Here is a 24,216-nt window from a genome sequence, read left to right on the forward strand (position 1 = left end):
AACCACACACTGGAATTTACGCCTCCACGACGGAATTAAACGAACGAACTCCTGAACTAACTCCGCCTCAATCCAGCTCGACTAGGGATGGCAATGATTGATGGGAATTAGGGTTTTGCAATTGTAAATATAGGCGGAGTATCAGTGAGGAAAATAGGATGGTGATGCTCGAAGGACCTAGGGCTTCTCGCGACTGGACTGGGAAATGGGGGAATGAGATCAGTCTGGAGAAGATATGGAGCGGTTCGAACCGAGCCGGGTTCGAATCGAACCGGGATTGAACCGAACCGGTTCGGTGGAGAACCGGGTCTAATGAGAACCGGTTCGGTCTAATGCACGGTCACGTGGGTGGCACGTGCCTACTCCGTCAACGGCGTTCTTCAATTACCCTTAATATTCTTCTAATTACCGTTTAGACTAGATTTTGCGCAGATTAGCAAAAAAGAGGGACATTTTTTACGAAATTAATATTATTGGGACACAAATTGAAAAGACGGTTAAATATAGGGACGAAAATTGCGAATACCCCCACATTTGTCGGTTGTAGCTTAAATTACGCATGACCACAAAAATCTAAAGCCATAGCTAGGGATGGCACCGGGTTGGGTCTGGGTCGGGTCTGACCAGACCCAAGATCCGACCCGAAAAAAGATATATGGACCCAGGACCCGGATCATACCCGATTGGACCCGGACCCGATTCGACCCGGACTCGACCCGAATCTACCCGATTGGACCCGATAGTTTCAAATTTTTAAATATAAACAGGACCCGGACCCAGACCCAGACCCGCCTAAACAATTATCTATTTTTTTCAAACAATTATAAAAAAATAACAACAAATAATGAGCAACAGTAGCAGTAATAATTCAATCAAAAAAAAAAAAAACTAAATATTGCATATTATGATATATAATAACCAAACATGTAATCTTTCGTGCATTAATCGTAAACAATCTAAACACATTAACATAAGTCATCAATCACAACGTAAAATAACAACAATCTTCATTGTTTATCGCCATCTTCTTCTTCATCGTCAAATGCTTTTGAGCATCTGGAAGTCAAATTATCACCTAAAATAATAAATCAACAAATAATATAAGTCTAACAATATAATAAAATATAAATATATTAATTAAAAATATAATAAAATTAACTTACAATTTGCTTCATTCCATAACCAATGTCGAGCACATACTAATGCTTCCAAAGTAGAAGGATTAAGTCTACTATGACGAGGGTTAATAATTCTTCCACTATTACTGAACGTAGATTCGGAAGCAACCGTAGAAACCGAAATAGCCAAAATATCCTTTGCCATCTTCTGTAAGTAAGGGTACCGACTCCATTCGTCTTCCACCAATCTACTATATCAAAATTTTGTGTCCTCAGTAAAACGCTTTCTTCCAAATAAATATCCAACTCCGACATCGTAGAAATCCTAGAAGAATCATTCATACTTGCCACAAATTGATCGTATTTCTTCAATGGATCTAGATCAAATGCATCAGCGGAAACAACATTGCGAGTCATCGCACCCCCCAAATCCAACATTGCAACATCAACAACCAAGCTCATATCCGTAGAAGACGTGGCTCTAGATTGGTAATCAATCAATAAATCATAACAATTTTGACGAACTTGATTAACTTTGATGTCAACTTCATCACCATATATCATATCAAAATAAAATTCAACCAACTTCAACTTGTACCTAGGATCCAATACAGCAGCAACCCCCAATATCATATGACAATCACTCCAATACTTTTCATACTTTGCAAGCATTTTTTTCGTCATTTCTTGAACCAATATCGAACTCTTCACCCATTCATCTAATTTTGATTTTATCTCACATATATGAGCAAAATAAAAATTTGATGTAGGATAAAGAGTTTCAGAAAACAACTCGGTCAACTGATAGAAAATCTTCAACTTTCCACATATTTCAATTGCAATTTCTCAATCCTCATTACTTGGCTCACTACTGTAATTTCTCTCTCGGTATTTAAGTCGTGGGAACACATCTTTATAAATAATAGCTGTTTCTAACATCAAATAAGTAGAGTTCCAACGAGTTTTGCAATCCAGAACTAACCTTCTAGAACGATTAATATGCAATTGACGAGCAACTTCTTCAAATTTTTCTAGAAGGTGAAGCAGTCCAATAAATCACACTATCACACACTTTTTCAATTGCACCACTGATTATTTCCAACCTATCTCTAACAATCAAATTTAAAATATGTGCAATCAAGGAGACAAACATCACAAGATTTCAATTATTTATAGGGCTGGAGATCAATAAGAACATACTTCATATATTATAAATCATACAAGCAATGGAATGTACAAATTTTCTTTAACGAAACTGCTTCATAACTCAAACAGCAGTTAGGTGAAAATCACAAAATAAAAGCAACAAAAATGTAGAATAAGATACAAGAAAATAAAAGCTCTAGCATCTAATGTACGGGTAAATAATACAAAGCTAATTGGATATGAAGATACCTAACTCGAAAGTTTTTTCTCTCTGGTAATAAAATATGATTTAGCAAGCAGATAGCATATGCCATGCCCTCAGTCCCCAAATATTAATCATTTCACTTACGCTCACATTTTGAAAAAAAAAAAAAAGGAACATCATAGCGTCGCAAATAATAACAAATAATCATATTGTGAAATTGTTTATCCAGCTACAATGTAAAAATGGTTTCGACAGTGGTTTGAAACTTGAATTCTGAATCATACCATGCAAACGTTTTTTAAGAAAGTGATGGTGAATCACAAAACAATCAAAAAAGAAGATCATGAACAAACCATTTTGACACAGTAACATCATTAAAGCAGGTAGCAATAACAAGAACATCATATCGAATATCCAAAACAAACTGATTCAATTGTTACAAACCATGATTAACCATTTAACAAATGATCAATAACCGTGAGTGGTATCAAATTAAGCCTCGTGAAATTGCAAACCACCAAAGAAGTATAAATAAATTTATCAGATAAGGAAAAACTCCCACTTCATAAATTTTCACATCCATATTGAATTTCTATCATATAACTCATTATAGATATCTGCAATACATTTGTAAGGTTGGTGGAATCTTGTGAAATTATCTCTACAGTTCTGCAGCTCTTGGCAATATCAGAGTTGCCGACAATAAGCTAAGTGACAATAGCATTATATTAATAATCTCCTTACTTTCAACGGTCTAAACTTCATTTATACTCATAAGTCTTTATAGTAAGGTGGTAGAACCCGGATCAGCAGATCGGTGCGTGTAGACACTTGAAATCTATTACTAAATTATTCATGAATACTCTCATTCATTAACGCTTATTGATAGTAACATTGCTTGACTTGAATATGCAGCAGTAGTCACTACTAAAAAAATTGTTTTCTACTATGGCTGAAAAATCGTAACAAAAAGCCATTTTTCGTGCAATTTGCGTATTTGCTATGCCTTCATTACGACTTTTTTCCGTAATGATGTACTCGTGTAACGAATATTTTTTGCCACGCCATTTTTCGTAACTATTACTGTCGGTCAACGCTTCCTCATGCAGGGTTTTTGTTACGCTGTTTGTTAGGAATTTCCTCTCGTAACCAAATGTCAATCCTTCCACACGTGTGTCAGAGCTTTTAGTTACGATATTTGTTACGAAAGGTTGTCGCGTTACAAAAGCGTTCCTGTGATCGCTTGTCATATTTGATTTTTGTTATGAATATTTGTAACGACATTGAACCCGTAATAAAAAAATATATTTTCCTATAGTCACGGAACAACCTGAAACAACAAATATTCAAGGACCATTTTTTGTCACGGTATTTCACCTTTTTGTTACGCAGAAATAGCATGCTATATAAAATAGTAGGTACACTGCAATTGAAATTGTGCGTAACAAAATGACCTGCTGTGATCTCCCCAATACTGAAAGAAATTCAGCATACACATAATGCTATAAACATCATCATTGGCAATACTTGCAAACATTAATTCATAGTAAATACATTAAACCTAACATTAAGACACATGGACACCACAGTTTTTACTGGACAATCTCCATACCTAACAACAAAGTAAAGCAACCCATAAAACAAGCCTAGCAAGCACTACACAGCAACATCATGTTCTGCAAAACGTGCTTAACAGTTCAAACACCAAACCTAACAATAAGCAAGTACAGATATCCATCAATCCATAACCACATCTTTCACCACACGAATTAAAACTCTAATGGTCTATGCATCCATTCCACATATAGTTCACACAGCCTCAACACAATCCATCCAAAAATAGGTACGACATACAATGCATAAGACAAACGGGGCAACTAACATGGTTGAATCGGTAGATACGCTTCAGGGGCGGCGCGTGAACTGCAATTGCCAACACAAAGATTAGTTTAAGTCATATTTCTTATAAATTTTGGAAGGCAATGCAAGAAAGGTATGAAAGTAGATCCGTACGTCCTTGTAGTTCCACTCAGTAGGATCTTCACCAACGACATCGCGAAGGGTAGTCGCCCCAGCAATCGTCGGCAAAATAAGGGGTGTGTCCGGGACTGAGGCGGATGTCACGAAGACCTTGACCAGGGAAAGTGTATCACCTACAGCATCCACAAGTGCAATTTTTTAGTATATTGAGCCGTATATATCAACAGACGTTCAAACTGTATGTATAACATGCCATAACACAGACATTAGAAGTGTAAAGCTTTGCAACTAGAACAATACGAGTATGTACATTCAGACATGTCGTACAATACATGGTATTATATCCATGAATTAGGAACCAAAGCACATTATATCCTAATTTCCTATGTAATTGCAGCTCGATCTATAAACCAATTATCCTCCAATAAACAAATGTAAACCAGCAATATCATGTACAATATCAAATAAAAAAGAATTTTTGAAGTTCTATATCCATATGGCAACCCCCAAATGGGAGGGCTCCATGTATGTGTCGTAGTACTATGTCTCAATGAGATTAACTACCATTTATGCACTACATGATAAATTCCGAACTGCAAAAAATACAAGTAATAATCAGAGATACCTGGAACTCGGCCTCTGGGTCCTCAACTAATGTCGGAAGCTGAGAAAGGCATATTTCAGTGTATAGCCATGTCCCATGCATCCCTGCAAATCACAAGGATATAAGACAGATAAATACCAATTAATGAAGAACACATGTCTTAAATGTACATTTGACAGACAAGCACAAATATTTACCACATACGGTGCTGATGGGTTGGTGGTAACATTGGATGTGAAACTGGCAAACAATTTGCAGACCGCATTATCCTTTCAGCAAGCAAAAAATTTCGAAACAGGCTGGCAACCAAAAGATCTTGCCTGAACAATCTCTGGAATAAATATATAGCATTCAAAGTCTCATTCAATTAGATTAAGAACAAAATATGATAGCTAAGATTATAATAAATGTTACCATGAGGAAGTACATTCCATGCAATAGTATCAGTCACAGCTGTGAATATCCAGTTCAACTCCCCAAAAAGGGTCTTCCTGTTAGTTTGGCGGCCAAGAATTCTATCAATCAGAGAATAATCAATTGATTCATGAAGAAGTGACCGAGAACAAAACCTGAAATAAAATGAACCACATAATTATTAGCAATAACTTTTAAGAGGGGAATGGAACAAGATGGCAAAACCGAAAAAATAAAAAACAAAGATAATTGCCAACCAAGTCAAGCATAACATTCATTCCCAACAAATACCTTTAGTTGCATTTACAAGATAGATAACAAAAAAGGAAGATATCATACATTCAAAAGAGATAAAATTCATGAAGCAGCACACAACCCATCACATGAGAAACCTCTGATAGTGTGAGCCTGCAATTGGGTTGAAACTGTACAGGAAACAGAAAAGATACAAAATAAAAACAAATAAACTAGCTGAACAGGCAATTGGTCTTCAAAACGCATGATCAAAAAATATCTTATCAAGCGAAGACAATTACATATCAGAAAAATTAACACGTTTAGATATTCAGGATTCAGACTCCTAATAAAGGCTTGTACCCTAGTTTTTTTCAATGACCAATAACTATTTATAAAATGAAATAGAAAAAATCCATGTAGGATTATATCAACAAGTGATTTCATTCTTTTTCAATCATTGAATTTAATATATAGCTCTTAGAGAATATGTTGTGCAATTGCATCCTGTTCGAGCCACCTACACGACATCCTGAGAGAGAGAGAAGAGATAGACTATTCTTCATTTCACCAACACAAACAACAGACACTGACCAACTGGTGATAGCTACATAATAATGGAACATAAACCAAAAACATGATGTAAACGGCAATTCAAATTAGGAATAAAATTGAGTTGTGGATCACCATCTTAGTGCCATTTTTATGGGTGTTGTAAGGCAGGAAGTAAATATCAGCAGGAAACTCAGCACTTTGTGGTAGCGTCTCATGAGCTTCACAGGCTGCTAGCAAAATACAGTCCCTCATGGAAGATCCAGAACTTGAGGTACTATTTTCCTGGAGCTGTGTTGTTAAAATATAGAGAACAAAGAAAAAAAAGGTTAAAACCAACTCACTAGCTCGAATGAAGCTTTCTTGGTAGGAAAATTGTACCTCAATGAAGGCATTCACAATAAATCCAGCAGCAGAGCAATCAAAAACATATATTGAGGGGGTCTTCAACCAGGAACCGAGATCAATGATTTGTAGCGGGATGTACTGTGTATGGCTACAGATTCAGCTAAATTACAAAATGAAGTCATGGGTAATTCAGAAGTGGGGGAAGGTACTAATCAATGCAAGGGCGAATTTGAAGAAAAAAATTAACAGTAATAGCTATACCGAACAAAAACAGAGAGAATAATTTGTTTCTGAATTAACACTGCATGCAATGTTGATCTCGAAACTCAGAGCAAACAAACAAAAGTAGAAATGTGAACCTTTTCAATAAGATCAAGAACATCTTGGTTATCTACAAATTCTATGTAGCTTCAGTCAATCGCCTCTCTTTCGTAGTCCTCTTGCTCCATCTTGAAGACATGTCGTTAATGCAGCAGTAGGATCAAGACTTCTCTTAATAACTTCTTCAGGAGTGACCATCACACGCTTCAGTATTGCATCTTCCAGTGCAACAGGATTACACGTAGAAATAAAATAAAATATAATATAATAAAATCCAGAAATAGTAGAGCTTAAGAAATACTAATGGTTTGAAATGGGCTTCAATCATACATAAGAAGCTCTGCAACTGTCTTAAGATGGAATTTCGATTTGTCATCCTTTATAACTGACGAATCAATTTCCTGCCCCTTAGAAAAGTCAACATTACCAAGATGGAGAATAGCTGCCACAACTGTGAAAATTGCATCCTGAAGAGTGAGAGAACCTTAAGCACCTGAGGATAGAGTGCTACATTATATCAAGAAGACACAAGCATTAAGATTTTACCTGGTCCTTTTGACTTATTCCGACATCATCCATTGCCCTCCTGGTAGCCAAATACTCATGAGCATCATTCACACCAGCAAGTTCAATACAATTAGATTGATTGAGATAATGGAATGTCTTCGGAGGCCCTAGCTTGTACTTGTCAATATCCTGATCACAAGTAAAATGGCTGTGAGGATATCAAACTGAAATCTGTGACAGAGAATTTTAGTGTAATAGTAATATTCTCTTATGGAGCAGCACAAAGAAGATAGAAACAGTGATAATTGCGTTTAGGATCTGAAATTTGGCACACTCGAGATCTTTCAAGAAGATGAGTTCTTATGGCTTCTCCAGATATTTGTCCATGTTTATCAAACTGAATTTCCACAAATTTACTAAAGCGACTGCATAATCACAAGCCATTCAGGATAACTAGCTGTAATGTCATTGTTTTCAATACCCCATCAGTCTGATTTAAACAAGTTGAGAAACTTCACCTTGAATTGTTATTTCATACAGTTTTTGCATTACCAAATGATTCCAGTACCGGATTGGACTGCATTAAACCACTCATTATGTTTCAGATATACCAGAGATAAAAGGACTAATAGACACAAAAATCATGTCAGTTAAATAAGCCATACTAATGTTTAAGAAGATTTATTTAAATAACCATAAAGGGTTTTTCTGAGAACCAATCCCTTGTGGTTCCTAATTATTAGATATCATATTTCAATAAAGGCAAGTACCCATTACGAAACAAACAGATATTTCCTGGTCTACAAAAACTACCAAATAAAGTCATTCAGCTAGTAATAAAGTGAAAATTCTTAAGACCGTCCAACCTTAGTGGAGTTTGTGTACATATGAGGAAAACAAATATTTCTAATTATCTTAAAATGCTCATTAGCTTCAGCAAGACAGCAATCAGCCAATTGTTCCATACATAAATCAGAAAGTTCCAATAGTATACTCAACATTATCATAGAAGTGAAAAACTTAAGCACAAATTATAAGTTAAAGCATATACTTTACCTCAAGAACTTGTTGTTCTACTGTCCGCCCTTCAGTTTTTTTACGACCTCCCAAATAGGTAAGATACCGCATAAGCATCTTAGTAGTTTCTATTTTACCAGCACCACTTTCTCCACTTACCAATATGGAGTTATCCCTCATTGATCTGACACATTCAAAGAGAAACTAAAATTTGTTAATAAATAATGAGCAGTGGCAAGGACCTGCTCACACTATGAACACTCATAACATAAAATAAATTCATTGAAACTTACCTAGAAACACAACAAGTAAATAATAACATTAAAGATTAAAAAGCCGAGGGGTTTGTTTAATCTATGGCAACAAGAAAAAAGAGGGAACTAATACAACCAAAAAATGTAACTGGTTTTTCACAACATAACTACCCGCCTAGGTAGCAAGCTGTCAAGAGGGAGTTGCAGCTGAAGGAATGAATGAGTATATGTTCCCCCACTGCAACCTCATCCTCATCCTCCTTCTCATTATGATACATACATACATACATACATATTGAGCGCAGAGGTGAGCTCAGCTATCCAGCAACTAAGCTAGCTAGCGGGGATCTGGCTGGCTGAGTAGTAGTAGTAGTAGTAGTAGTAATCTCATCTCATTCTTAACAAGAAGGAATCTCATCTCATTCTTAACAACAATTTGAACACTTTCAACGATAATAAGGCCCAATCAACCATCCATTTCCACATTATCAAAAGTTTAATTCAAATTTGCATCTTCAACCCTAATCACCCAAGAAAAGTTTTAAAGAGATTATTGGCCATGACTTGAGCAAACTATCTTCCTACAGTCTCAATACCCCAAACCTAAAAACAAGAAGAAGAATACCACACAATATGCTAATAAACTGCGGCAATGACTAAGGAATAAGAGCAAATTATCGTATACCAAATAGGAAACCATAATAATAAAAAGAAAGATTATCCTTGTGACCAAATAGGAGTGGCATGCTTAATCCCCATATGATCAAACAACAAATCACAGAGATTCAACAAGTTTCCATCTTGTAAAGTTGATTTGTATTTCTTCTCCAGTGAAATCACAGAACCTTTCTCTTTTCTTGAGAAAAAAATACATAGCTTTCATTAAACACATCAAGAGGATGTAAAATGAGAGTTGTGCACATGTAGTAGCTATATACAAGAAAAGACTCCTAAGCATGATAAGGATTCTCTTGCTTCTGAAACCGAATATAAGGGCCCCCAGCAATATTCCTATGGTATAGAATTGTACAGCCCTAAGGTCCATCTTTCTATAAGATTATCATCACCACATTCTATCCCCTCAAAAACTTGTCCAAGGAAACAACCTGTTGCATACTCCAAACATTTTCTTCTCAAGATATCAGAACAATGAGGCAACACTAATTTGTGCAATACAAAGATTTCACAACTCAAATGGCCATCAAGTAAATCCACTGAGGCATGGAATAAATTATCAATAAGAACATGGCTAGTGTTTACATATTTCACCTATAAAACTTACCAGATAGTATAACGGCACCCCTTTATTTCAAAATTTGTCATTGCATCATCTCTACCTGCAACAATATAAACGTATGTATACACACACACTACAAAAAATAATTATTTTTGTAACAAAACTTTTTTGTCTCTAAATCTACTTTTTCCGTTAATAATGACATTAGAGACGGAATTAGAAATGAAATTACGTTAGCTACCTGAACTTTAGTGACGGAATTCCGTTACAAATATATTATTTTTTTGTAGTGACATTCCTTTCGTTTCTTGTTGAATAAACTCGATTAATAACAAATATGTTTATGCATTATGATGAAAAATTCAAGACCTTCCAAGTTTAGCTGAAATAAATAGGAATTATAGAGTAAGAGATATAAAGGCAAAACGGGACCCCAAAATCGACCAAAAATGTGATCATCGAACTGGGGCAACCACTAAATTCTTAGGGCTGATGCTCTGGATGATATAGCGATCGCCGCTGAGCCTGTTCTTCATAGCGTTACGAGTTGGGACAAACGCGAGGTAACCAACAATGGCGATCGAATAGCCTCCTCTTGTACTCTGCGCCACGAAACCTTTCACCTTCGAATTGGACCTCCACTTCTTCAGAAGTTCAGTCCACGCTCGCTACTTCCTGAACCTCCGAGGGAGGAGGAGAGGCTGCTCCCCACCGCTAACGGTGTCGCTTAGCCCCACCAAGTCATCGAACCGCGCCGGTGCCGATTAACCTCCTTGATCCCACCTTCGCCCACTACATCGCGTGGATAAGGAGAAGAACGAGTTGTGCCCTGAGTTTATGAAATTCGCTAAGTCTGAAATCTATTCGGCACCGAGAAGAGGAGGAAGAAGAAAGCCCGCGCATGTGGTCCTGAAATCGGTATTAGTTTTCCAAAAGCGTTATAGCGTTTTTACCTTTTTTTTTTTTTTTTTTTTTTAATTCCAAAATATCTTTTAAAATTAAAAAATAAATTTAAACATTATTTCTTACGAAGTACAATCGTAACTAATATTATATTGAATAAAGTTTACCAACTCTGTTTTTGTTACGAATTATTTTGCGTAATTAAAAAATGTGAAACGTTGACCAAAAAAATATTTTTTGGTCACAGGAAATTGTCGTAACAAAAAACATTATTTGTTACGATGTTATTGTAACAAACTGTCGAACCGTAGTGAAAGACCATTTTTTTTATAATGAATGTATAGAAAAACATAATTGAAAAAAAAAATGGATAAAAAAATGGGATTAGAAAATTGACATAACTTTTTTTTATGCGAATTAATTAAGAATATGAATGCAATCAATACCTGGATTGTATAGAGGGAGGGTATACTGTGTGTTTGTGTTTGTTTTCACCAATTCATAAAATACATTTCAAATACGTAATTATTTGTGTATATTAATTATTCTTTTGTTGTTTCAAAATTTTATTTGCACTTGAACATTTATTTATTTTTTTTTTAAAAAGGAACATTTTAAGGACTTATTTATTTAGTATTTTACTTAGCGGGGTGTCTGTGGCGTGGCATTTGCCTGCTTTTATCATTAATAGTGTCAAATACAATCCTTGTTCATATATAAGTATAGATATATGTATAAAAAAAATTGTGTTATATTTTTATAAACACAAAAATAGTATAAATTATATTTAATTTAAATATATGCGGATCCTATTCTCTATTTGGATCCTTTGATTCTCTCTCCGGTTTGATCTATTTTTTCAATTTGGAATTGGGTGGCTTTTTTGCACTACAAAAATTGTAACGGAATTCCGTCACTAAAGTTCACGTAGCTAACGTAATTTCATTTCTAATTCCATCTCTAATGTCATTAGTAACGGAAAAAGTAGATTTAGAGACAAAAAAGTTTTGTTACAAAAATAATTTTTTTTTGTAGTGTTTGATCGAAGAGATTTTGGTCTTCGGTTTGACTTCGCCGGCTTTTGGAAGACTTTGGTATCCATGTTGGCGATTTTGATCGTTGACTTTGGATTGATGCCCCATTTGGATGATCCGACAGAATTTGATCTTTGGGGGGGGGGGGGGGAATTTGGTGCTCCATAACGCTTTTGGCGGTGTGTCCCTTTGACTTTTGGATCGAAGAGGGCCTGGTTTGCGCCTTTTATGAAGAACGCGACGAACATCTTGAAGCTTTGAGAGCGGCTTTGGAGGCTCTTCCTTAGCTTTGATGGATTCCTCGATGGCTTTGAGAGCTTTGATCCTTCCTCCGGCTCGGACATACGACGAAGAACGTTAACTTCATCGATTCGCCAACCAATATTGGATAATTTGTCCAAATCGATGACTTTTCGACGAAGAACGCTTCGAAGGACACGAAAAACAATGAAGAACATTGCAGAGAGTTTAGAGAGACTTACCCTTGCGCGAGTCTTCAAATGAACTTTCGGTGTGTAATGAATTGACCAAGGCTCCTATTTATAGGAGAGGGTGGCCTTGGCTTCCTTTTCGGATGGTGCCACGTGGATGGAAATATTTTATAATCTTTCCTTTTCCATCAGATGTTGTTTTCCATTCTTGACGAATTTGATTGTGCACATTCCTTTCTCGCCAAAATCTTTATATCATTGTCTTTTTTGGAAGATATTAATTTATATACTTCGGGTGTGTTTGTTTGGGGGATTGAATTGGATTTACACTATTCATTCAATTTTTTCCCCCCAAAAATATCAAATCAAACACCTATTTTTCATTTTTTATATTATACTAAAAATCAATTTTACATTCAAAACATCACATCAACACCTATTTATATCACATCATACAACTATTCAAATTCAAAATTTTTACTATTCAAATTCAAACTCAAAATCCAAATCCCCAACAAACACACCCGAAATTGACAAGATCTTTATATCATTGCCTTATTTTGAAAATATTAATTTAGATACTTCATTTATTGACAAGATTAATTTATTTTGCTACCAAATTTATTATGGCTCTATTTATGCACGTAATATTTGTACGATATCTTCCATTTTAAGCATATTTTTGCATTAATGGTTGATATTTATTTTACAAAAATTAACATATGTACATAATTAAATACCATATATTTATATTATTGGAATTTTATTTTCTTCCAAAATACATGATATTTAATTTAATTTAGACATTTAATTTTTAATGTCTACAAAATGCCCCCTCGAGATTTGTTTAAGCCAACGCAAAATGTTTAAGGCGTGAACGAGTCTCGAAACATAAAAAAAGAATTTCTTTTTTTTTAATGGCTTTTTTCTTGCCATTTTTGTTTTTCAAAATGGCGTTTTTTTTTTTTTTGCCAATTGTTTTTTTTTTTTTTTGCAAAATTCCTTTTTTTTGCAAAATTCTTCTTTTTTTTAAGTGGCGTTTTTTCCCTTTTTTTTTCTTTTTTTTCCTTTTTTTTTATTTTGCAAAATTCTTTTTTTTTTTAAGTGGCGTTTTGCCCTTTTTTTCTTTTTTTTTTTCAAAATTCCTTTTATTTTTTGCAAAATTCCTTTTTTTAAGTGGCGATTTTGCCCTCTTTTTTTGTTTTTTTTTTTCTTTTTCAAAATTGATATTTTTTTGCCTTTTGTTTTTGCAAAATTCTATTTTTTTTTAAATGGCGTTTTTGCCATTTTTTTTATATATATACACACACATATCATATAGATATATATATATTCTTTTTTTTTTTTTTTAATTTTTATCTTCCTTTCTTTTTTTTATTTCCTTTTCTCTTTATTTTCTTATCTTCTTCATTCCCTTATGCGTGTCTTTCCATGTCTCAATTTTTAGATACTATATAAACCCCTCACCATGAGAGAACTTTGTCATTCTCAACTTCTCACAACTTTGATTTCTCTCATTCTAGCGTAGGCTTCTTTCTCTTGTGTTGTTCTTCTTTTTTTTTTTTTTTCATCTTTTGGTCTTTGCTTATGTTTTTTTTTTTTTTTTTGTAGGCGAGAGATGGCTTACTTCAAGGATGTCTCCTCTCCCTCTCGAAACGCCGAGTTGGTGATTTGTGAGTTTGAAGGTCAACCGCTGGACAAGGCGACTCGTCTGTTGGTGCATCCACCACTCATAGGACGCGGAGCTGCTCGCCCTCGCTTGGAGGTCCCAAATTTCCCAAAGACGTGGTCTCGGAATGTCGCTGGCGGAAAGCATACCTTGCAATCCTCACTCCATCAACACATGTCAAACGATGTTCTTCCACTTCCAACCTTGGGGCGGCGGATCATGGATGGGGCGTGCGCTTGGAATGGTCTTCCTTCTTTTGATGGCAACTTTTCGTACGTGGCCGGCTATTGGGAATGGGCGAAGGATGTGCTGGATCGATACGAGATTCCACTAAAGAGATGATGCATTTACGATGCGGTCTACGCTTCCTTGTTCTCCTACGACTATTCTCCGGAGATCGTCAAGGGTGTTTGCGAGGCGTGGTGTCCCAGAACCAACACCCTTTTGACTTGGTGAAGTGTCGATCTCTCTCCGTGACTTGGCGTCCTTGGCGGGCCTCCCCATACTCGGCTCATTTTACGAAGAGGTGGTACCAAGCGCAAAGGAGCTATATGGCAGTAAAGAGGATAGGAAGCTGGTTCCCCGTTCGTGCCGGTACCTGTTGCATGCCTATCACCTTCTTCGGACAAAGGTCGATGTGGCGTCAGCGCAACCGACTGGATTTCTTTTTGGTGCAAAAAGACCGTCAAATACGAGCGTCCTCAAATTCCTCGCGACAAGGAGTCTACTCGTTCTTCTCGGCCTGATGCGACTTACAATCCTACCGGAGAGATTGGTGCCCACGAGCCATGGTTGAAGGCGCAACAGTCATCTTTTGCCAAACTCAAAGTTGGACGGGAGCACCTTGAGGAGACTTTTCTCCCAGCGTTCCTTTCTTGTTGGCTTTGCATCTTTGTGCTTCCGCTCGACGATGTTGGTTTGATACGTTCTTCAACTTTCAAGATGGCAAGTGTCCTAGCGTTGGGATTTCCAGTAAGCTTGGCCATTCCAGTCTTAACCAGTATTTATAGAGGGTTGAACCAGATCGCAAATTCATCATGTCCTGGGAAAGTTCGGTCGACAATTCCTCTCCACTTTTTGACCGGATGGATTGCTGAGTATTTTCAGACCCACTACGGCGTATGGAAGGGAATCCGTGGTCCGGGGATGGTGAAGCACTCTGGGGCTGTTAGTGCTCGTGCGTATAGAGCAAATGTTGCATGCCGAAAGATCTTGCACGGTGACTACTTTCGTTGGGCTTGCACCATGATCGCGAAAGATTTCGACGTACGGTTTGTTGATGACGGGAAGCGCGAAGATTACGAGCAAGAATACTTCATCTCCATTCGCTCTTGTTTTCTGACTTTACGGGATGGATTTCGATGCTTCATGGAGCCGTATAGTCCCCACCGTTTTTGCCGTCAATTTGGTTTTTTCCAAGAGATTCCCGGAGTTGTTTTGAAAGACGTCCGTTGTTGCGCTTTTGAGGAAGGCTATCAACATTGGCACCAAAGCACTTACTTGAAATCTTCAGCCGAAGTTATTCTTCCACGCATCCCTGCGATTCCGAGGGGATTTTCTTCCGACGTATACAAGAAGTGGTGGACTCAAGTTTGCAGGTCTTTCTTGGATGAGTATATCCCGCCGGTACAAAAGACCACCGATCAGACCAAGCCATCGGATAAAGCTCGAAAAATGCCGCTACTTATCCCGGGTGTTCCTGAGAGGAACAATGGAAATTCAAGTACTCCCAATGTCGGTTCTTCAAAGTGGACGGTACCTTTTGTCTCTGAACGAAGCAGTAGTAAGCATGATGTTCATTGGAAGCGAGCTAGTCGAGATCTCCATATCATCAACCCGTCAAGTCCTTGTTCGAGCCGACACCATTCTTCGAGCGATTTCGCGAGAGAGGTAACTTCTATCTCTTTTTTTTTCTTTTCTTTTTGACATGATTTTTTTTTATCCCTTTTTTCAGTTGGAGCAAAGAATCCTGAGTATGGATGAAAAGATGGCAAGCCGAGATTCCATTGTTGGGGTGATTGGGGAAAGCAGAGGTGTTTGCAATGAGCAAGTAAAGGATGCTCCAACCAAGCCCATAGTTGTTCATTCCATTGTGCCCGCGGTTTCAGAATTTTGTGGCGCGGATTTTTTGAAAGAGATCCAACGCGAATATATAGGAAAAGTATGGTTGGATCTTCGGGGTAAGCTTTTGAGGACACCAGCTCGTTTGCTTTCCTCGATTAAGGACGAGGTTGACGTAGTGCTCCAATCAATGAAAAGCTTTAAGTATTCTGACATTTCTCATATTGAGGACCGTGTCAAGGCCCTTTTTGATGACGCTGCATCTTTTGATGAGGCATGTTCTGACTCGATCGACGCCGTATCCTTGGCGGCTCGTAACCAACAGATTTCCGAGATCAAAGATCGCTTGTCGCACCTTGAGACGAGGCATGTTGAGGACTGCGAAGCTATCAAGGAATTAGAGGGGTGTGTGGAGAATATTGACGTGAAGCTTCGCTATTTACAAGAGCAAAAAAAGAGAGAATATTTCCCTTATTAAGCGACATCAAGGAGTTAATGAGAATATCACCATTCAAATTGCTAAAGTCAAGGGTGAACTCGCCGCCGCAGAGAATGTCCCTATGCAAGACATAGAATACTTAAAAAGCTTAGAAGAGTTGTTGGATATTAGCAAAGAAGAGTTGTATAATCTTAATGTTTAATATCAATTTATACTCTTCATTTTGCTTGCCAATCAATAAATTTAAATTCTCTCATTCTTTTCTTTTTTTTTATTTTTATTTATTTTATTTGACTGAACTTGAAGGTATATCTCAAGCTGCCTACATACCCGGTAAAGGGATCAAGCCACAACGTAGTTCAAAGCAACTTGAATTTGCTTTTATTATTATTTTGCAGTTTATTCTCATGCTAAGGAGTCTTGATTTGATTTGAAGGTCTTACTCATAATATCTTTTGAGGAACCTCCCGTTGATTGGCCCTATCCGGAGTCCGTCTTGAGATGTCAACTTGTATGCACCATTTGTGTAGACCTGAGTGACGACGTAGGGTCCATCCCACTTGGATAAAAATTTATTTCCCGAGCGAAAGTTGATCACAATGGGCTTTCTCACTGCAAGAACCAAGTCCCCGATTTGAAAGGATCGTGATTTGACTTTTTGATTGTAAGCTCGAGATAATCGTGCTTGATAACACTCCAGTCTTTTTTGAGCTTGTAGTCTTTTCTCGTTGAGAGCCTCTAGCTCTTCGAGTCTTAATCTGACATTTTCTTCGGTCGTCAATTCTTCATGAAGAGCAATCCTTAGTGAAGGAATTAGTCTTTCCAATGGGAGGACAGCTTCGACCCCATATACAAGTGAGTATGGTGTCGCTTGTGTTGGAGTGCGGAATGTAGTACGATAGGCACACAAAGCTTCACCAATGCGGTCATGCCAATTTCTTTTTGATTTAGAGACAACCTTTTTCGGCAAGTTACAAAGTGTTTTATTGAATGCCTCTGCGAGTCCATTTGCCGGTGCATAATACATCGAGGACTTCTTTTGTTGGAAGCCAAACTTTTCACAAAGCTTGTCGATGTGAGTATTGGCGAAATATCTTCCATTATCAGTGATGATACACCGAGAAACCCCATAACGGTAAATGATGTTGACTCGTATGAAGTCAGGTACCGTCTCCTTTTTGACTTCTTTCAAAGGAACTGCTTCTGCCCATTTGGAGAAATAGTCTGTTGCGGCCAAGATATAGAGATGTCCAGCGGACGACTTTGTGAGTGGTCCTACGACGTCCATGCCGCAGGTATCAAATGGCCACGAAGCAATAGTTGGGTGCAATGGTTCCGGTGGTTGATTGATAAAGTTAGCATGAAATTGACACGGTTGGCATCTCCGTGCAAACTCTATACAGTCTTTAACCATGGTTGGCCAATAATACCCCATCCTTTTTATTCGGAAGTGTAACTTTGGGCCAGTTTGATGAGCTCCACAGATTCCAACATGATTTTCCTCCATAGCTTGTTTGGCTTGATGATTTCCGAGGCATCGAAGGAACATGTTGTCGAACGACCGACGATAGAGTATACCGTTGAAGTAGGCATAGCGTGCAACTCTTCTTCGGATATCTGCTCGTCTGCGCAGGTCACTCAGGAGCTTGTCATATTTTAAGAAATCTAATATTGGTTGCCGCCAATCTTCTTCTTCTTCTTCAATTTCAAACACCTCGATGATGTGATTTACTTCTTTGTCAACACATTCTTCTTCTTTATACTTGCAGGAATCCACCCAAACTTTGCATATCGGAATATACACCTGTTGATCCGGGATGGATAGAGTCGATGCCAATTTAGCCAGAGCGTTAGCTTGCCCATTCCCTTTCCTCGGGACATATTCAATAGAGACATCCCCGAGCAACTCAATGAGTGCCTTAGCATACTTTAAGTAAGGCATTAGTTCTGGTTTCTTCACTTCAAACTCTCCAGTGATTTGATTTACAACCAGCTTGGAGTCCCCGTATACTTGAAGTAGGCGTTGTTTGATGTCTACCGCCATTTTTAGGCCGAGGATAAGTGCTTAATACTCAGCTACATTATTTGAACACTTTTCTTTTAAGGAAAAAGAGTATGAAAGGACTTCTTCTTGTGATGTGACAAATCTTACTCCGGCTCCAGTTCCATTTTTGTGTGATGAGCCGTCAAAATACATTTTCCACGGTGGGGTGATTTCGAGAAAAAATGCGTCTTCATCAGGGAAGTCGTCAGACAACTCCCACTCAGCGGGGATAGGATGATCAGCAAGGAAGTCAGCCAATATTTGTCCTTTTACAGCTTTATGTGGTACATAAATGATTTTGAATTGTTGCAGCTGCAGGTACCACCTCACGAGTTGATCAGAAAGGACAGGCATTGACATGACATATTTTAAGGGATTTGCTTTGGACACCAACCGGATAGTGTGCGCTTGGAAGTAATGCTTCAACTTTTTTATGGCGAAGATGAGCGCCAAACATATCTTTTCCACCGGTGAATAATTTAGTTCATTTGGTGTCATCATTCTACTGAGATAGTATAGGGCATTTTCTTTCCCTTTATTGGCTTCCTGTGCTAACAAGGCTCCAACTGAACGTTCTTGTGCAGCGACGTAAAGCGTCAACGGATGTCCAGGAATTGGCGCTGTCAGCACTAGTGGCTTTGTCAAGTAGTCTTTAATACTTTGGAATGCCTTCTTGCATGCTTTATCTCAATGGAAAGGCACTCACTTCTTCATGATTCGGCTGAAAGGTGACATCGTCCAGCGAGGTTAGAGATAAATCTTCTTATATATGCTAATTTTCCTTGTAAGCTTTTTAGCTCATGGATGTTACGAGGCTCAGGCATTTTTGTGATGGCATCTATTTTTGCCTGTTCAATCTCAATTCCACGACTATGGACAATGAATCCGAGGAATTTTCCAGAGGTGACTCCAAAAGCGCACTTAAGAGGATTCATTTTTAATTGGTAGCGCCTCAACCTTTCAAAAACCTTTCTTAAGTCTTGCAGGTGATCTTCTTTTCTCTTGGATTTGACAACCAAGTCATCAACATAGCACTCTACATGTTTGTGTAGCATGTCATCAAAGATCTTTTGCGTTGCTCTTTGGTAGGTTGCCCCAGCATTTTTCAATCCGAAAGGCATAACTTTGTAACAGTAGATACCTTTAGGTGTACGAAAGGCGGTTAACTCTTTGTCTTCAGTTGCCATACGAATTTGGTTATATCCAGATGATCCATCCATAAAAGAAAGCGCTTCATGTCCTGTCGTTGCATCAATCATCTATTCAGTTATGGGTAATGGAAAATCATCTTTTGGGCATGCTTCGTTTAAGTCCCGGAAATCCACACAAACTCGGATTTGTCCATTCTTCTTCTTTACAGGCACGATGTTGGAAATCCATTGGGGGTATTTGACTTCCCGGATGAACCCCACTTCAATGAGTTTATTGACTTCATTTTCAATTTGAGGGATGAGTTCAGGATGGAATCTTCGTTGCTTTTGCTTTACAGAGCGAGCTCCCTTCCTCACACCTAGATGGTGGACCGCAACTTTCGGGTCTAAGCCGGGCATTTCTTTATATGACCAAGCGAAGACATCTTGGAATTCGGTGAGAAGTCGGGTGTAGGCATTCATATCATCCTCACCCAGCTCTTTGCTAACATAGGCGGGTCTTGGGTGATCTTCAATTCACAAGTTGATTTCTTCTAACTCGTCCACTGCAGTTTTGACCCCTTCTTCAAGCGCGGCGGGTGCATTTCCTGCATCTTCTTCAATCATTGTCACTTCACCCCCTTCAGTGATGTAGCAGGATAATGCAACACTTTCTTCATTATCTTCTTTGGGTTTGGTGAAGACAACGGTTTGCCATTTAGCCTTTAAAACTTTACCGCAATGTATCGTCAATTTTGTTTGACGCGTCATGTGGGATGGAAAGCGGCTCTTGATTTCTTCATCCATCTCCACATATTTTGTTGATGTGGAATTCGTCTTGTTTTTCTCTTTATTGATCTTTGGTCCTAACCTTGTGAAGATAGAAGGTTTTAGCCTCTCGAAAATCGATACTTTTGCATTCTTCCCCTTTTGAGGTGAATTGGAAGACAAAGTCTCGCTTTCGGTGATATAATGATTTGCAGCCCTTTTGATAGTGATGCATACGGGAGCTTATGGCATGTATCCAAGACCAGCCCTCGAACCTTGGGTTGTCTGTGGTGGTAACTTTCCCAGCAGTGACTGCTCATTTGGATTATATCCAGCTTTTGTGAGAAGTTTGTAGGCTTTTGGGCCAAAGCTTTTGTCCTTTTGCAATCGCATAGCCTCTATTTTTTCTTCTTTTCCGTTCCTTGTTTGTGAGGGGAAGATTGGGTTGAGTGGGGTCTTCGGAAGAGTCAAATCTTTCAGAGGCTCAATTTATGAGTCTGCAGAACCTGAGGTAGGTGTTTTTTCTTTATTTCTTGACTTTGCCCCCAAGTTTGGTTGTGGTGCTTTGACATCTTCATGTACCTTGGATTTTTTTGCTTTTGTAGAGAAATATTTGGCATCCGCAAAGTGTGACTCGGCTTCTGCATATGGCTTTGTGTCTCCGAGAACTTTCTTTGTCACTCCATTTTGAGTGTATTTGAAGCATTGGTGCCACGTTGATGGAACTACACCATTCTCATGTATCCATGGTCTTCCCAAAAGAACGTTGAAAGATGTCTTTGCATCTATCACGTAGAACAAAGGGTTAGTTTCCATTTCATCGATTAACAGTCTCAATCTTATGGTGCCAAGTGCTCTTTGCCCCTCTTGATTGTATCCATGTATTGTCATACGACTCTCGAACAACTGATCTACTAGTATTTCCAATTTTTGCAATGTGTATAGAGGAAGGACATTGACTGCGGCTCCTCCGTCTAAAAATATCTGGCTAATCCTTTGTTCATGGATATAACCCACGACCAGTAATGAACGATTATGGGGTTTGGATCCTAACATCAAATCTTCATCAGTGAAAGTTATCGTGGCACATTCTTCACTCGATTTGTCTCTGATCGCCTTGCCACCTTTCTCGGTAGTGAGGCAATATGATTCTTTGTCTTTTATGTCAACTTCGAGAGACCCGAACATGATTGAAGTGACATTAGCAGAAACAGAATCGTCTTCAAGGTTGATCTTTCCTTCATGAGCCAACTCCATGACTTTGTCTTTAAAGACGAAACAATTATGGATGGCATGTCCTACGACACGATGGTATTTGCAGTATCTTGAGTCATCAACCTTTCCAGCTTCCTCCGGCCTTTTTGAATTCGGAAGTTCAATGAGGTTTTCTCCGAGTAGATCGTCAAAGATGCCCAAGACGTCAGAATCCAGGAAAAGATAAGTTTTGGATTGCAACTCTTTAAGGGTTGGCCTTGGCGGTCTTTCTGTCTGAGTTGATTGTCTTTTCCTCGCAACTTCATTTTCTTTACTTTGGATCTTCACTAGTGCTTTGGTCGTCGCTTTTATGGCCAAGGCTTCTTTTCTGAAAGACTTGATAGGGGCGTTGTTCCCCTTCTTTACGGCATCATATTTTTCGTATCTTTTTGCTTTTGAAGATTCTTGAACCGGTGGTCCGTGCATCCCACTTGAAGCCATACTTAACTCTATGTCATGAGCGTGGGTAGCAAGTTCTTCAAAAGTGTGGGGTCGGATCCCTTGCAGGATGTATTTCAACCCCCAGTGCATTCCTTGGACGCACATCTCTATACCGGAGGCCTCAGACAACCGGTCTTTGCAGTTCAAGCTCAGACTCCTCCAGCGGTTGATGTAGTTGATTGCTGGTTCATCTTTCCATTGACGAGTATTGGTGAGTTATGTCATACTGACAGTTCTTTTCGTGTTGTAGAACTGGTTCAAGAATTCGTACTCCAACTGCTCCCAACTGTTGATGGAACTAGCCTCCAGGTCAATGTACCAGTCGAAGGCGTTGCCTTTTAATGACCGTACGAACTGCTTCACCAAGAGATCGCCGTATATCCCAGCGTTGTTGCATGTATCCATGAAGTGTGCCACATGCTGCTTTGGGTTGCCTTTGCCATCAAATTGTTGGAAGTTTGGCGGTTGATATCCCAACGGCATCTTGAGGGCGTTGATCCTTGAAGTGTGAGGCTTGGCATACATATTTGTTGGCCTTGAACTTCCTTCAAACTCCCTTTTAAGAGCTCCTTTGATATACTCGTCAAGTTGGGATAGATAGATGAAGGAGTCAGATGATGCTTGAAACGGTATTGGTCCTGCCATTTTTTCTTTACCGTGACGTTGATCCATGGATTTTTCTGCTTCATTTTGGGCCTCTGAAGCATTGTGATTGGTTGGTTCCGACTTGTCTAATTTTGCAAGCAGTTTTGCGATGACATTGTCTTGTTGCTGCATGTGTTAAGACATCTCTTCAACAACTTTGGCTAGTGCAACAAGTTAGTCTTCTATGTTTGAAGCGTCCGTGGTCATCACCGGGGCATAACTCGATGCAGTCGAATGAGTTGCAACTTCTTGAGGGGTGCCCGGTGTGGAGGTACTCTTGAAGCTTTCGTCCTCGTCATAGAGTGAGTTTTGCTCTGTGATTTTCGGATGTGCATCCTCGGAAAATGACAGTACTCTTTTAGCCATGCTTCGTGTCATTACTCTAGCATTCGTTGAAGCAGTTGAGGTTCTTGATGTAGTAGCAACAACTCCTTTGGCGGCGGCGGCTAGAGCAGTAGCTTTCGACACAGTGTTGGAAGTCTTGATATTGTGGGCAGCCATTGATCGTTTGAGAATTCGACAGAAAGAGAGATGAAAGGTAAAGTTGTCCCACTGGGCGTGCCAAAAATCTGTAGACAAAAAAATTGTGTTATATTTTTATAAACACAAAATCGTACAAATTACACTTAATTTAAATATATGCGGGTCCTATTCTCTATTTGGATCCTTTGATTCTCTCTCCGGTTCGATCCATTTTTCTAATTTGGATTTGGGTGGCTTCCTTGATCCGAAGAGATTTTGGTCTTCAGTTTGACTTCGCCGGCTTTTGGAAGACTTTGGTATCCATGTTGGCGATTTTAATCGTAGACTTTGGATTGATGCCCCCTTTGGATGATTCGACAGAATTTGATCTTTGAGGGGGGGGGGGATTTGGTGCTCCATAACGCTTTTGGCGGTGTGTCCCTTTGACTTTTGGATCAAAGAGGGCCTGGTTTGCGCCTTTTATGAAGAACGCAACGAACATCTTGAAGCTTTGAGAGCGGCTTTGGAGGCTCTTCCTTAGCTTTGATGGATTCCTCGATGGCTTTGAGAGCTTTGATCCTTCCTCCGGCTCGGACATACGACGAAGAACGTTAACTCCATCGATTCGCCAACCAATATTGGATCATTTGTCCAAATCGGTGACTTTTCGACGAAGAACGCTTTGAAGGACACGAAGAACAATGAAGAACATTGCAGAGAGTCTAGAGAGACTTACCCTTGCGCGAGTCTTCAAATGAACTTCAGTGTGTAATGAACTGGCCAAGGCTCCTATTTATAGGAGAGGGTGGCCTTGGCTTCCTTTTCGGATGGTGCCACGTGGATGGAAAGATTTTATAATCTTTCATTTTCTATCAGATGCTGTTTTCCATTCTTGACGGATTTGATTGTGTACCTTCCTTTCTCGCCAAAATCTTTATATCATTGTCTTTTTTGGAAGATATTAATTTATATACTTCCTTTTTTGACAAGATCTTTAT

At 38.6% G+C, this 24,216-nt stretch overlaps 1 protein-coding gene and 1 long non-coding RNA gene across 9 annotated transcripts; both read right to left on the minus strand.

The window, feature by feature from the left end:
- Positions 1-3,960: 3,960 nt before the first annotated feature.
- Positions 3,961-10,831, minus strand: LOC127253726 (uncharacterized). Of its 8 annotated transcripts, none has more exons than XR_007839330.1 (12): positions 9,983-10,831; positions 8,486-8,630; positions 7,469-7,618; positions 6,961-7,389; positions 6,635-6,761; positions 6,389-6,544; positions 5,807-5,892; positions 5,468-5,622; positions 5,251-5,384; positions 5,075-5,157; positions 4,483-4,622; positions 3,961-4,392 (listed from the first exon to the last, which is right to left on the minus strand). It is a non-coding gene; the product is annotated as an uncharacterized LOC127253726 (long non-coding RNA). The 8 variants fall into 8 exon arrangements; XR_007839333.1 differs by lacking the exon at positions 5,807-5,892 and having other exon boundaries at positions 6,961-7,104; positions 7,253-7,389; positions 9,983-10,830; XR_007839334.1 differs by lacking the exon at positions 5,807-5,892 and having other exon boundaries at positions 6,961-7,101; positions 7,253-7,389; positions 9,983-10,829.
- Positions 10,832-20,905: 10,074 nt separating this feature from the next.
- On the minus strand, positions 20,906-22,216 carry LOC127253581 (uncharacterized). The gene has a single exon (XM_051278235.1). The coding sequence runs from the start codon at positions 22,214-22,216 to the stop codon at positions 20,906-20,908; it is 1,311 nt and encodes a 436-aa protein (XP_051134192.1).
- Between the last annotated feature and the right edge of the window lie 2,000 nt (positions 22,217-24,216).

This window comes from Andrographis paniculata, unplaced genomic scaffold, assembly GCF_009805555.1.
Source record: "Andrographis paniculata isolate CXL003 unplaced genomic scaffold, ASM980555v1 Contig51END, whole genome shotgun sequence".
In the NCBI taxonomy this organism is placed as follows: domain Eukaryota; kingdom Viridiplantae; phylum Streptophyta; class Magnoliopsida; order Lamiales; family Acanthaceae; genus Andrographis; species Andrographis paniculata.

Bases quoted from the DNA above. Each gene is read 5' to 3' on its own strand.
- LOC127253581 (XM_051278235.1), bottom strand. From the start codon at position 22,216: ATGTGCGTCCAAGGAATGCACTGGGGGTTGAAATACATCCTGCAAGGG.